The sequence below is a fragment of the Hemitrygon akajei genome, chromosome 11, assembly GCF_048418815.1.
Source record: "Hemitrygon akajei chromosome 11, sHemAka1.3, whole genome shotgun sequence".
NCBI lineage: Eukaryota > Metazoa > Chordata > Chondrichthyes > Myliobatiformes > Dasyatidae > Hemitrygon > Hemitrygon akajei.
In genome coordinates, this window is record NC_133134.1 from 145,596,898 (window position 1) to 145,610,841 (window position 13,944).

A 13,944-nucleotide genomic window follows, 5' to 3' on the forward strand; every position below is an offset into this window, starting at 1 on the left:
TTTAGGCATGATACACTTGTTTTAGATTGCACCCACCATTTGTATGAGAAATTCAATCATACTGTGATCACTTTTTCTAAGAGGTCACTACAAGGTCACTAATTTTACGTGTCTCATTGCACAGGACATCCTAAAATAGCACATTCCCTTGTAGGTTCGGTAATGTGCTGTTGAAGAAAGCCATCATGGATGCATTCTATGAAGTCCTCCTCAAGACCAACTTGATTCACCCAATCTATGTGCAAGTTAAAGTCCCCCATGATAACTGCTGTTCCATTCTTGCACGCCTCAGATATTTCTCTGTTTATTGCCTGTGCTGCTGTAATGTTATTATTTGGTGGCCGATGGACAAGTCCCACCAGTGATTATTTCCCTTTACTATTCCTAATCTCTACCTAGATGGATTCAACATTCTGATCCTCAGATTTTATATCATCTCTCACTATCACCCTGATCTCCTCCTTAATTAAGAGAGCTACCCCACTTCCCTTACTTTCCTACCTATCCTTCCATATTACCTGATATCCTTAGATATTTAATTCCCAATCCTTTCCACCCTGCAACCACATCTCTGTAATGATCACTAAATTATACCCTTTTGTACTGATTTGAGCCACAAGTTAACTGACCTTGTTTCAAATACTATGGGCATTCAGATAAAGTGCCCTTACACTCATTGTGCTTTAAAAATCTTGTAATCCTTTACTCTTTTGCACATGACTTTTCTTCACTCCACTTTTTTCCCTTTTTTATCTGTTTTTTTTCTTTAGCTTTATCCACAGTTTTCTTTTTTCCTTTATCCATACTTCTCCAATCTGTTGAACCCACTCCCCTACTATTTAGTTTAAAGCCCTATCCACAGCCCTAGTTATACAATGCGCTAGGATCCAGGTCTCAGCACGATTCAGGTGGATCACATCCCATTGGTACAGCTCCCTCCTTCCCTAATACTGGTGCCAACTTCCCATGAATTCAAACCCACTTCTCCCACACTAGTCCGCAAGCCACGCATTTAACTCTCAAACCTTCTTCACTGTATGCCAACTTGAACGTGGCTGAAGTAGTAATCCAGAGATTACTACCTTTTTGGTTCTGCTTTTAAGTTGAGTCTCAAGCTGCTCAAATTCCTTCAGCAGAAACTCTTTTCTCATTCTACCTATGCCATAGGTGCCCACATGGACTACAACAACTGGATCTTTCCCCTCCCTCTGCAAATTCCTCTGCAGGTCAGATAAGATGTCCCAAACCCAGGCAACAGGCAGGCAACAAAGCCTTCGGGATGCTCTATCCTCATGACAGAGAACTCGCTCTATTCCCCTGACTATACTATCCCCAATTACTACTACATTTTCTTCTTCCCCCCTCTAGAATTGCTCCCTGAACTACAGTGCCACAGTTAGGTTGCTCATCCTTCCTACAGCCCCCACTCTCGTCCACACAGGGAGCATGAATCTCAGACCTGTTGGACAAGGTCAAGGGCTGAGGTTCCTCCAGCATCTTCTCTTGGATCCCACTACCCACCTCACTCACAGTCACACCCTCTTGTTCTGACTACAGACCAAATCTGAGGCAGCTAATCTAATGGGTGTGACTACCTCCTGAAACAGAGAATCCCGGTAACTCTCCCCCTCCCTGATGTGCCGCAGTGTTTGAAGCTCACATTCCAAGTCATCGACTTTGAGCCTGAGATCCTCGAGCAGCCAACACTCGCTGCAGATGTGGTCACCAGGAACCACAATGGGATCCACCAGCTCCCACATCATGCAGCTACAGCACATCAGCTGATTTTGCTTCATCCCTTTATTTAATTAGTTATAATTTAGTGACTTTTTATTCAACCACTGCAAAAGCCTTACTTGCTACTTACCTGTGCCTCCTCGCCAAAGCCTCAAGTTCCCACTCCTACACTGGTCCCCTCACACAATGGCCGCTCTGATTTGATCCTGCTTTACTTTTATTTCCTCCTGCTGATGGATTGCGAATCGATTGGTCTGCCACTAATCCTAAAACACAGTAAGCTTTCTGATGATTTTTATGCAATATATATTCAGCGACTGTCGGGGGCAGGGATGGAAGGCAAGTGCATGTCAATTGAAGTGGGCTGCCGGAGCTTCACAGGACCGTCTCTTCACAGAATCCTCGGCACATTGGGTATCTGATGCACCATCAATAACTCACGCTGAGACTTAGGAAGTGAGATATCGGCTTTTATTGACTGAAGAACAACACTACATCCTGGGAAAATGAGGGAGAGCAGCAGGCCACAGTCGCCTTTATACAGGGGTCTGTGGGAGGAGCCACAGGGGCAGTCAGCAGGGTCTGTGGGAGGAGCCACAGGAGCAGTCAGACAGGTATATCTAGTTCACCACAGTATCACTGGTAGGAGGAGGCAGAGAGCCATTGGCAACATCACCGAGACAGCAGAGAAAGTCTCAAGATGGCTCTGGATGAAGAGAGAAAGTCCATGGGGGTCTGCAGCATATGCTTCCTGAACACAAGTCGTGGCTTGATCGACAACGGCTGGGTCGCCTGGGTGAAGATATCCGGTGTTGAAAGACCTGAAATACCCGATGACCCTAGGGTACATCACTGATGATGTGTTCAGAGCATTTGAGATGCATTCTTCAAATCAGTTCTAAGAGGAAAAAAAAGAGAAAGTGAATCTCTCAGCTTAGTACTTAAATGATATCATCTGACATAACTTCCAGACAAATCCCTCAACTTCAAGTGTAATGGGACAGCATTTTGTACTCAAAGACATATCAAAGATAAAGTATAAAAATGAACATTTCTGAAAGACTCATGGTTAAAATGAAAGATTTGCTCTATTGATTTAATTGCATTTTCACTTAATTTTATGCTAACAAGTCAGGACACTTTCTCATATCTGTTAGCAGAAAATAACACGATGGTTATGGTAATGATTGTACAGCAGAAATCTTTTTAAGTTCCTCATTTCACAAAGAAAGTTGCATAATTAAATTTAATCAATTGCATAGTTTATGGTAGGTAGGAACAAAAATGAACAAAAATTGTTTGGGTGTCATTAAAGCTAAAACAATCCTAATTTTATCAAAGAATAGGTATATCTTGTGGCTGATATAGGAATATAATATTGCACCATGTTATTTTGCTATATTCAAAGAATCAAGATATTACTTTATAATGCCAAAATTGACCATATCGTAAGAATAAAGACAAAATTCAGATTCTGCCTCATCTTCCTATTACAACAATTTTCATAACATCACCTGCCCAAGTTCATGTCGATGTAAAGGGCATGGATTTGAGAAGCTAGTGCAAATAAGTTCCCCAATGCTCCATAAACTTTAAAGGAATTAATTCTATGTTTATGTTCCTGATTTAAATGTACCTGTAGAGTCCAGAGCTTGTAGAACTCAATTGTGAATCAAACACAACAAATTCTATCTGCTTATGATCTACTAACATTCTCAGACTCCTTGGACTCTGTGTCTGGAGTGTTGCTGGGAGTGACACACACAAAATGCTGGAGCAACTCAGCAGGTTAGGCAGCATCTATGGACAGAAGTTGAAGTTTCAGGCCAAGACCTTTCATCAGGACTGGAAAGGAAGAAGCCAGAATAAGAAGGTAGGAAAAGAGGAAGGAGTATGTTTCAAGATGATAGGTGAAGCCAAGTGGGTGGGGAGGGAGATGAAGTGAGATTCTGAGAGGTGGTTGGTGGAAAAGGTAAAGGACTGTAGAAGAAGGAATCTGATAGGAGAGGAGAGTGGACCATGGGAGAACATGAAGGAGGAGGGTCACTGGGGGGCTAGCAATAGGTAGGTGAGGAATAGAGAAGAGGAAGGTGGGGAATGGAAGAAGAGGGAAAGTTACCTGGAATTCGGGAAATTGATGTTCATGGCATCATGTTGGAGGCCACCTAGACTGAATATGAGGTGTTGGTGGGAGGTAGCTTTCTCGCACTTTGACACTGATAATAAATTTAATTTGAACTTTGAAATTATACTAGAAATGAACTCTCAGGGTCAAATCCACTGACAGAACAAGCAGAACCAACCCCCATGGAAGAAGCAGTTTTGCCTTCTAACACTCAAATCCTTTTTTGGCAATCTATGTACTGCAGATTTAGTAGGGAGGGAAGAGAAAACCACCTTGCCTTTATGCTAAAGTTGCAATTTAAGTGCACCCTCAGAGATTCCCACTAATTTGAACTTCCTTTCAACTTGTACCTCCAAATTTCATTAAGAAACAAAGCCTGCCTAACTTATCTTGTTGAAAAATTAATTGACTTATATAAATATCATGGGAATTTGTAAAAATGACTTTTAATTACTATAATATAAAGATTTACATAAATTAGAATAAATTAGCGATTTGGGACATTGATTTACAAAGGTGACATTGGAGAAAATGTTCACTTGTTAATTAGAAATATAAACAAAATAACAATTATAATTAGGTGATCTACTGTCTATCGATATTAGTGTTTCATATCTTCTCGAATATTTTCAGCTTGACGGAATTCAGAGCTATGCCTGAGAAGGAGTGAAGTCACGATTGAAAACTCAACAATATTTCAGCAATTTAAAACATAAGGTGCACGGCTCCTGCTCGAGATAAAGCAACTGAAAGTATATTCATCTTGAGTCATCAATCGCTTGATTTTGTTGGAAGCTGTCTGTCACAAAGTGTGCATTGCATGTTACAATGGACGTCATTCACAGCAGAACACAAATGAAATATTAAATATTCAGGTCGAGCCATATCAGTCAATCAACATGCTTACTGGATTGTGAACTTATCATCACCTCATCATTCCCCATTGTAGTCCGCTTCTGACAGGTTGAGTCTAATCTCGTGCAGCCGTGTTCTGTCTGTAACTGTTTTAAAAAATACACCAATAGAGTTTCCAGTTTGAAAGATTTCTTTCCCAAGCATTTTGAATAGGGGGCGAGCTTCACGCTTGCTTGTATATACGTGTTTGAGAGAGAGAGAGAGAGAGAGAGAGAGAGAGTGGGAGAGAGCGCAAGAAATAGACACACAGCGAGACAGAGGGGGAGAAAGAGATATACGGCTTGCGTCAGGACCCGGGGGAGTCCTCACTCAGCAACTACTTCAAGATCTCCAAGCTGCCATGCAGAGCCAGTAGCAGTCTGCATTTAAGTACAGCGTGGTGGTCCGGGTTTCACTAACGGATCATCGCTTGCTAACCGGCCAGTAACTGGATGATGCCTCAGCTGCACAAGTAATGCGAGAAAAATAGTCAGAAATGAATGTGCTTCTGATTTCCCTCTCTCTGCTGGGGCATCTATTATCGAGGGCTGAGGGACAAGTCTTTGCAGGTAAGTTCGCCGATGCTACATAGAACCCGTTGTAATGTAAACGTTGTAAATACGGGATAAGTTGCAAAACTTAATTGGACAACGGCCGCTATCGTGGGGGTCACGCAATGTTGTCTCTTCTAGTTCCTATAGAAGACTGATATCACTATAGACTGATAGTGTAGAATGCGCTTGTCTATTTGCTTCTGAAATGGCAATTTCTGACAAACTTAATTTTCAGTCTTCATTAATGCAGTGACAATGGGCTCGGAACCTACAACATGCAGGCAGTGGGCGAGTTAACCCTTTATCTAACGTCTGTTTCTTAAGCTTCTCATGAATAACGTTGATCCGCTTCCAGCAGGTGCCTTCTAACCGAGGGCGCTAACTTTTTGACGAAGTTTACCTTCTGTTAGGGGTGACGGGGGAGGCATGCTGATCAGCTGTAGGGGCCGGCTGCTCAACTCGGAACAGGGTCTGGCCATTGGGTCGCTTGTCCTTGGGCTCAGAAACCAGAATATTGGATAGCAGAAAGGTTGTGCGACAGCCGGTGGAGCTGGTGGTCAGTGTGGACTTGTTAGAGGAAGAAAAGGTGTGATTTGGGATGAGGTGCATGTCAGCCGGTTAATTGGCTCTGATTTTCGGGAACTCAGAAAACTGCCTCGGGTGTTGTAATACATTGGTAATCAAAGCATAGAAAACCAAAAAAAAAGTGACTTAACCTATAATTGCCAGAAGATTCCACTACGATGAACGTTTCCCGTGCGGGACTCCATCGATCTATACAAGATCAGCTGAAGTTTTGTTAACTAAATGACTGATTCAAGATTAAGTGAAAGCACGCCAAGAGCGAGGTTGCATTTTTTAGCACGGTATACTGACTCTTCAGATAAAGATTCGGGCTTCCAATTTCTTTATTTTTTAATTCATTGCAGTGGCACCTATGATCAAACATCTTTACAGGATACAACCTTAAATACGAAGTCTACTTCGATTGGGAGGGTGTCTCAGATTTTTAAAGGTGCCAATCACACATAAAAGGGTTGTTTTATTAAACGAACACGCTGCTGATAAATGGAGCGTTTCTGGTCATGTGGTAATAGAACACATACTCTTGTTTGAGCTGTCTAATAATGAATGAAAGTGGTTGTGCGTTTTGTGTTAAATGATCCATTTATCAGTTACAATGAGGCCCCGTTGCTTTCAATTCTAAGCTGATGAACACGGAGCCGAAACACCAATTTCTTCCTAGTATTAGCTGCTTCCTATTGATGCAAACTGAGTTTGTGGCCCTTTTAAGCTGAAAATAAATGCCTTTACACATCTTTCAAGTTGGCATTCTCTACTCTGACATAATTGCTTACATGGTGTGTCACGTGCAGAAGTACGATTCGGTACGGTTGTTGGAGGGTGAGAGATCTTGGAAAGTGTTGATTAAAATGGGAACAACAGCAATGGTGTAGAACTCATCCCTGCCGAATGCTGAACTTTCCTGACAACTGGACTGTAGGAAGGACACAAGTGATTTCCAAATATAAGACATTACACGCAGAGCTCGACTTTCGTAAACCCCTGCCTTAGCTTAATCAGGCTTATCTATGGGTTCTCTTTGTAGGTGTAAGAATTAAATATAATGTGCTAATTTGGTAATCTCCTGATGTTACTCATGCAAAGAGTTTTGTTTCGAGGGGTGACTGGGGTACTACTGTAGTTCACCGAACAGCTGGTTACATGTTCAAATATATTTATAACTATATTCTTGTGATGAGAAACCTTTACAAAATATTTTAGTTTTACCTGCAAATATAGCCATGTGTTTATTGTTTCTGATGTACGTGGTTCTGCGATCCATTACTATTTAATGCTTTGCAGTCAATATCTTGCTCTTCTAATCTCTCCGAGAGAGAGCCGATAACGACTTGGGTTGGTTTTCCGTACAGTTACCTAAAATGTGAGAAAACGTAATTCTGTTTGCACTTACGTGCTAAAATTGGATTCTTTACTCGTGCTTTATTAGGTTTTCATTGCCTGATTTTACCTCATCGTTTTAACTTTTTTGCATTTCTAAAAGGCAAATGATTGTTGCCATGAGGTGGCGCCCTAAACAATAACATTTGAAAGTCTTGGCGTTTTAATAAGAGCAAAGGCTATCTTTCCATTCTTTTGACAAACAAATGTTAGAGTTGATATGTTAAATTACATAACTTTAAAACCAGAACTTGATTGTTAATATTCAATTTCAACAAGTAGCCCTAAAGCTTGAAAAAGGCATTAATAACGCCCGGAAAGGAGTTCAAATGTTGCAATCAACGGATGGAGATAGCGGCTTTCAGCTTTGCCCTTTTATCTGGAGGCAGACACAACACGGGTTCGTTGCGAACCTCTGGAGTTGGAGCATATGAACGTGGGAGCTTGGGATGCCCCGTTGCTGTCCACTAACTGTCCATTGCAACCCTGGCAAGATTCCACTTGGATTAGTTTGAGGGGTGGTGGGGGACTGGCTTCAACTTCAGACAAAGTTTAGCTTTAAACTGCATGTGGAATCAATGCAGCTTTAATTTGGTCAGGATTCTGCATGGTGAATTTCCAAAGCCAGCCTAATGTGAGAATGTGCAAAGCAAATTGGTAAATATTTTGGTACTTTTGCAGCCTTGCCCAAGTAGAGGACAGGATAGAGGATGAAGACCTTGCTACCTTTTTAAATCAAATTGGTGAAATTAAAAATAAGCTATATTAAAAGAAGGAAATATATTTAACCTGTTCTTGGATCGTGTGAATAACTAGCTGGAAGATCATATAATTTACTTTAGAAGTTAACTGTTAACAAATAAATGGTGCAATGTAATAGGAAAAGAGGAAATAGAAACAAACGGCTACTTGACCATCATCCTGAAAAGAAATACAGTATATTGTATTTCTGAAATAATAATCAGGTGCCAACAGCCCAATGGTGTATTTGCCAGATTCATTACTTTTATATTTTGATGTGAAAAGCCTTGGCAGTTTGTATATTATGAAGAGCTTCAACGCTTCATCCTGAGAAAACCTAGCCAATTGGGACATTGTCCAAGTTGTCAAATGCCGCTTAAGACAAATATAGAATTTTGAAGGTGTAATAAATAAACATCTTGCATCAGAGTTTAGTTTGCTTGGAAATTTGAAAGGAACAAAAAAAATATAGCTAGGATTGTTATGGTAATAAACATTTTGGTTCACTATGTAATTTATTATGTTGATGATGTCGGACCTTTGCTACAGAATTGGGTAAAGTGAATCTCATAAGATCAAAAAACAGGTTAAAATCTTGTTCCAGTTCTATTGAAGGCAGCTGGATGTTTAGCTATTTTCATTTTTTTATTGAAAATAATCAACAGGAAAGTTATTCCAGCAATTAAAATGCTGCTGTCATCGTCTTCTTGCGCCCTTAACTCCTGGTGGAGTCGTCAGGGTGCCATCATGTCAAGTTTTTTGATGCACTCATCATGTGGTGTGTCTTGGGCATCTGAAACCTGGCGGAGCCCATCCCTCTTCAGGTTCGACCACAGCCAATTTCCTCCAACTAGGTCATTCACTTTGGTCGTGAACACTTGGCCGTTATAGTTCATCTGAGAACCTTTCTGCCTCGACCGGTGACTTCATCATGGAAGTCATTCGCCCAGCAGTGCTGTGTTAACACCACCCCCTCACGTGGTTTAGCCCACCAGCTGAAACAGTTTACTGGGGTATGGTGCTTGGAGCCAACACGTGAGAGATTTAGGAGATGGATGAGAACCGGTGATGCCCGTCCACCCTGTCTGGTAGGGAGCAGTATGCCAGACATCAAAGGTACTACCTCTATCCAGAGTCCCCTATACCCCAATTAAAATGTAGGTGCAACTTAATAATGGAAACACTGCACTCAGTGGCCACTTTATTAGATATTAGCATTAACAAGGTGTATCTAATCAGCCAGTCATGTGGCAGCAACTCAATGCGTAAAAGCATAACAACTTGGTCAAGAGATTTGGCTATCATTAAGCCAAACATAAGAATGGGCAAGAAATGTGATCTAAGTGACTTTGACTGTGGAATGATTGTTGGAGCCAGATGGGATGGTTTGAGTATCTCAGAAACTGCTGATCTCCTGGGATTTTCATGCACAGCAGTCTCTAAATTTACAGAGAATGATGTGGGACAGCAAAGAAAAAACATCCACTGGGCCGCTGTTCCGTGAGTGAAAATGCCTTTTTAATGAGAGAGATCATAGGAAAATGGCCGAACTGATTCAAGGTGACACTATCTCAAATAACTACACAACAGTGATGTGCAGAAGAGCATCTCTGAAAATGTAACACACCAAACCTTGAAGTGGATGAGCACAGCACATGAAGAGCACAAACGTACACACAGTGGCCATTGTATTAGTTATAAGAGGAAACTTTTTAAAAAAAAAAAAAGTGGCCCCTGAGTGTATACCATTACATCCTAATTTATAAGTAGGAGGCCCTTCTAAAGCTATCTGATTAAGGTTGTGAAGGGCCTAGTCTGAAAAGTTTCAGGGTTCTACATGAGTTTAGTAGACTTTAACTTGAAAATAGTTAGGTTTCTCTTATTGGCTATATCATCTTCTTGGCTAAAGAATAAAATAGCTGGTTTATTCTTGTGTTTATGACATGTACATATCCAGCATATCTGTAATAAGCTCCTGTATAGCGTGTTTGTGGACTATTGTCACTGAGACCTGAACAATCTGCTTAGCTGCCTCCATTGCCTATTTTCCCAGATCTGACAGAACTAACTTGTAATAATTAAGCTAAAGCAAAAGATTGCACCCTGGTTATTACATCACCCTGCCAATTACCTGAGACTGAACTGCACTATATAAAATATCAGAATCTGTTCTAAACAGATTGTAACCTTTTTCTGTGCTATCATAAAAATGACCCATTTCTACTATTTGTAAATTTGTCTGATTTCAGCCTGCCTTTGTTCCATTTGGCGTGCTAAAATCCTCATCCATGCTATGACGTTGTGATTTGATGATTCAAATGACTTTCTGATTGACCTTCCCATCCTATTCTACATAAAACTGAGGCCATTAAGAGTTTTCCTTCACCTATCTTAACTCTCACCAAGCTTAAGTCAGGAAGTGTAGAGGTGAGAGAACTGTCTTGCCTCCTGGGTAAATAATACTTAAACTTTGATATTTTTTGGCTAACTTTTTAATCCCTCCTTTCATCACACCCTGTGCAGAGAATGCCTATTAGTATCCTTGGGAGATGTGTGATCTTCTATTGCTTTTATGTTCATCATGAATGAACTTAATCTCTCCACTATTGATTGCCATGCCTTCATCTAGTAAGAGCTGAAACTCTGGGATTTTCTACCTAAACCTTCCTGCCTCTATACCTCTCATTTCAGCCAGCACCCTATGGAATCTATATCATTGGGCAAACATTTAGAATTTAGGTTTTTTCCTTTGTGTTTCAGTGCCAAATTTATGTTTATCTGCTTGTGGAAAAACATACTTGGTTGCTTTGCTACATTAGGCCTTATCATATAGGGTCATGAATTAATCCTGTCTCATTGTTTGACTGGGTGTCAAGCATAGCCCCTATTGATTCCAGAACATACTGTTCCAATCTATAAACACTCCATGAGCTCCTCTGTATTTATTTCCTCCAGCCAGTATATAGATTAAAATATACTATGTTTGCTAATAAATCTTTTTAACAACTTCCAATAACTTAACTATGATCTAATTTGTCATGTGGCTTACATGTGGGGACTTGAACGCTATTCATTCAAGTAACTTCATGCTTTATTTCTCATAGCACCCAAAGTGTTTGGGCATCTTGAAGATCAGGAAACTGTAGATGCTAGAAATCAGCAATGATACAAAACAATGCTTGAATCTTTCAGCAGGCCAGACAGCATCTGTGGAAATGGAAATAGATTTTGCATTTCAGGTCAAAGACATTCTGTCAGATCTGGGAAGTAAATTAGCATAAAAAATTGAAGAGAGAATAAGGGAAGGATGGATAGGACAAAGGGAATATTTCAGAAATAGGTAGGCCAAGGTTGATCTGGGGATAAGCTTTAATGAGGCGATAAAGTTGATGGTTGATGGGGACAGTTGGAGAGAACAAATATAGTCCTTTGTTCATGAAAATTATGAAGTGAGTACACACAGATAAAGCAATGGAAAAGGATTGTGGAATGTAGGACATGCCCAGAAGATAGGGATGTTCCAGTGGAGATTGAAAACAAGGGCCAATATTACAGAGATGATCTTCCCTGTTTTGATACAGAGAGGGAAAGATGTCTGAAGTTGTAAAATTTGGTATCAAGTCCAGAAGGCTGCAAAATGCCCAATGGAAAATGAAGTGCTGATTCTCAAGTTTGCATTAGGCCTTATAATAGCATTGACAGGTCAGAATGGATGTAGCATGGGGAATTGAAGCAGCAAATAACAGGAACCATAGTGTCGCTCTTGTAGTTAAAATTGTAGTTAAAGTTGAGCACGTTGACATGGAGTGCTGCCACAAGAAAGCAGCATCCATCATCAAGGATCCCCACCATCCAGGCTGTGCTCTCTATTCACAGCTCCTGTTGGCCAGGAGGCTCAGAAGCCTTGGATGCTCCACCACCAGGTTCAGGAACGGTTATTACCCTATAACCATTAGGCTGCTGATCCAGCATGGATAACTTTCCTTTGCCACAACTCTGAAGTAATTCTACAACATACAGACTCACTTTCATGGATTCTACAACTCATATTCTCAGTATTATTATTTTTATTTGCACAATTTGTCTTATTCTGCACAAGGGTTGTTTGTCTGTCTTTATGTATAGATTGTCATAAATTCTATTGTTTTTTTTCCTGTGAATGCCTGCAAGAAAATAAATGTAGTATATGGTAACATGCATATTTTGTTAATAAATTTGATTTTGAATGCTGTGTACTAGATTGTATGAGAATGGTTGCTGCTTCTAGAAGGACGGTTTGGATAAGAAGGGGAGTAAGAGGACAGCAGTAGCAACTCCTGCAGTTGGCTGGTAAAATGGCTTAAAAAAGGAAGTGCCAGGTGGAGATGGTAGACCAAGTAGTTGAGGAGGGAATAGTTCCTTTGAAACACTGGAAGTATCTGGTGATGTCTTCAGATTGAAGACAGTAGAAATTGCTCAAGGATGCTCTATTGAAAGCTGCTGGAATAGAGGGTGAGGACTAGGAGATCTGTCTTTGCTCTTTCCAAGACAGGAAAGAACCTGTCCTTGCTGCCTTTCTCTCTGTTTCATAGAACCATGGAACATTACAGCTCAGAAACAGGCCCTTCGGCCCTTGGCTCTGCCGAACCATTTTTCTGCCTAGTCTCACTGACCTGCACCTGGACCATATCCCTCCATACACCTCTCATCCATGTACCTGTCCAAGTTTTTCTTAAATGTTAAAAGTGAGCCCGCATTTACCACTTCATCTGGCAGCTCATTCCACATTCCCACCACCCTCTGTGTGAAGAAGCCCCCCACTAATGTTCCCTTTAAACTTTTCCCCCTTCACCCATGCCCTCTGGTTTTTTTCTCCCCGAGCCTCAGTAGAAAAAGCCTGCTTGCATTCACTCTATCTATACCCATCATAATTTTATATACATCTATCAAATCTCCCCTCATTCTTCTACGCTCCAGGGAATAAAGTCCTAACCTATTCACCCTTTCTCTGTAACTCATTTTCTCAAGTTCCAGCAACATCCTTGTAGACCTTCTCTGCACTCTTTCAACCTTATTAAAATCCTTCCTGTAATTAGGTGACCAAAACTGCACACAAAACTCCAAATTCGGCCTCACCAATGCCTTATACAACCTCACCATAACATTCCAACTCTTATACTCATACTTTGATTTATAAAGGCCAATGTACCAAAAGCTCTCTTTATGACCCTATCTGCCTGTGACACCACTTTTAGGGAATTTTGTATCTGTATTCCCAGATCCCTCTTCTGCACTCCTCAGTGTCCTACCATTTACCTTGTATGTTCTATCTTGGTTTTTCCTTCCAAAGTGCAATACCTCACACTTGTCTGTATTAAACTCCATTCGCCATTCCCCCCCCCCCCATTTTTCCAGCTGATCTGAATCTCTTGGCAAGCTTTGAAAACCTTCTTCACTGTTCACTACACCTCCAATCTTTGTATCATCAGCAAATTTGTTGATCCAGTTTACCACATTATCATCCAGATCATTGACATAGATGACAAGTAACAATGGACCCAGCACTGATCCCTGTGGCACACCACTAGTGACAGGCCTCCACTCAGAGAAGCAACCCTCCACTTCCACTCTCTGACTTCTCCCCATTGAGCTAATGACTAATCCAATTTACTACCTCTCCATGTATACCCAGCGACTGACTCTTCCTAACTGACCTCCCATGCGGGATCTTGTCAAAGGTCTTACTGAAATCCGTGTATACAACATCCACTGCCTTCCCTTCATCCACTTTCCTGGTAACCTCCTCAAAAAACTAATAGATTTGTTAAACATGACCTATATTTCCAATATTTTTTGTTTTCACTTCTAAGTGCTGTTTTCCTGAATTTGGGCCTTCCTTTTCATTGCATATTACATTAAGTCAAATTTCAAGAACTTGCTGTACTGCCAAAT

At 40.8% G+C, this 13,944-nt stretch overlaps 1 protein-coding gene across 4 annotated transcripts in view; it reads left to right on the plus strand.

Annotated features, from left to right (window-relative positions):
• Positions 1-5,014: 5,014 nt before the first annotated feature.
• The window catches only part of ptprt (protein tyrosine phosphatase receptor type T), a 1,512,449-nt gene continuing 1,503,519 nt past the window's right edge, over positions 5,015-13,944 (plus strand). For all 4 annotated transcript variants that reach the window (XM_073061878.1, XM_073061879.1, XM_073061880.1 and 1 more), the window contains exon 1: positions 5,015-5,325. In XM_073061878.1, the coding sequence (XP_072917979.1) occupies positions 5,253-5,325 (73 nt within the window). In that variant the 5' untranslated portion in view covers positions 5,015-5,252. The remainder of the gene's footprint in view (positions 5,326-13,944) is intronic.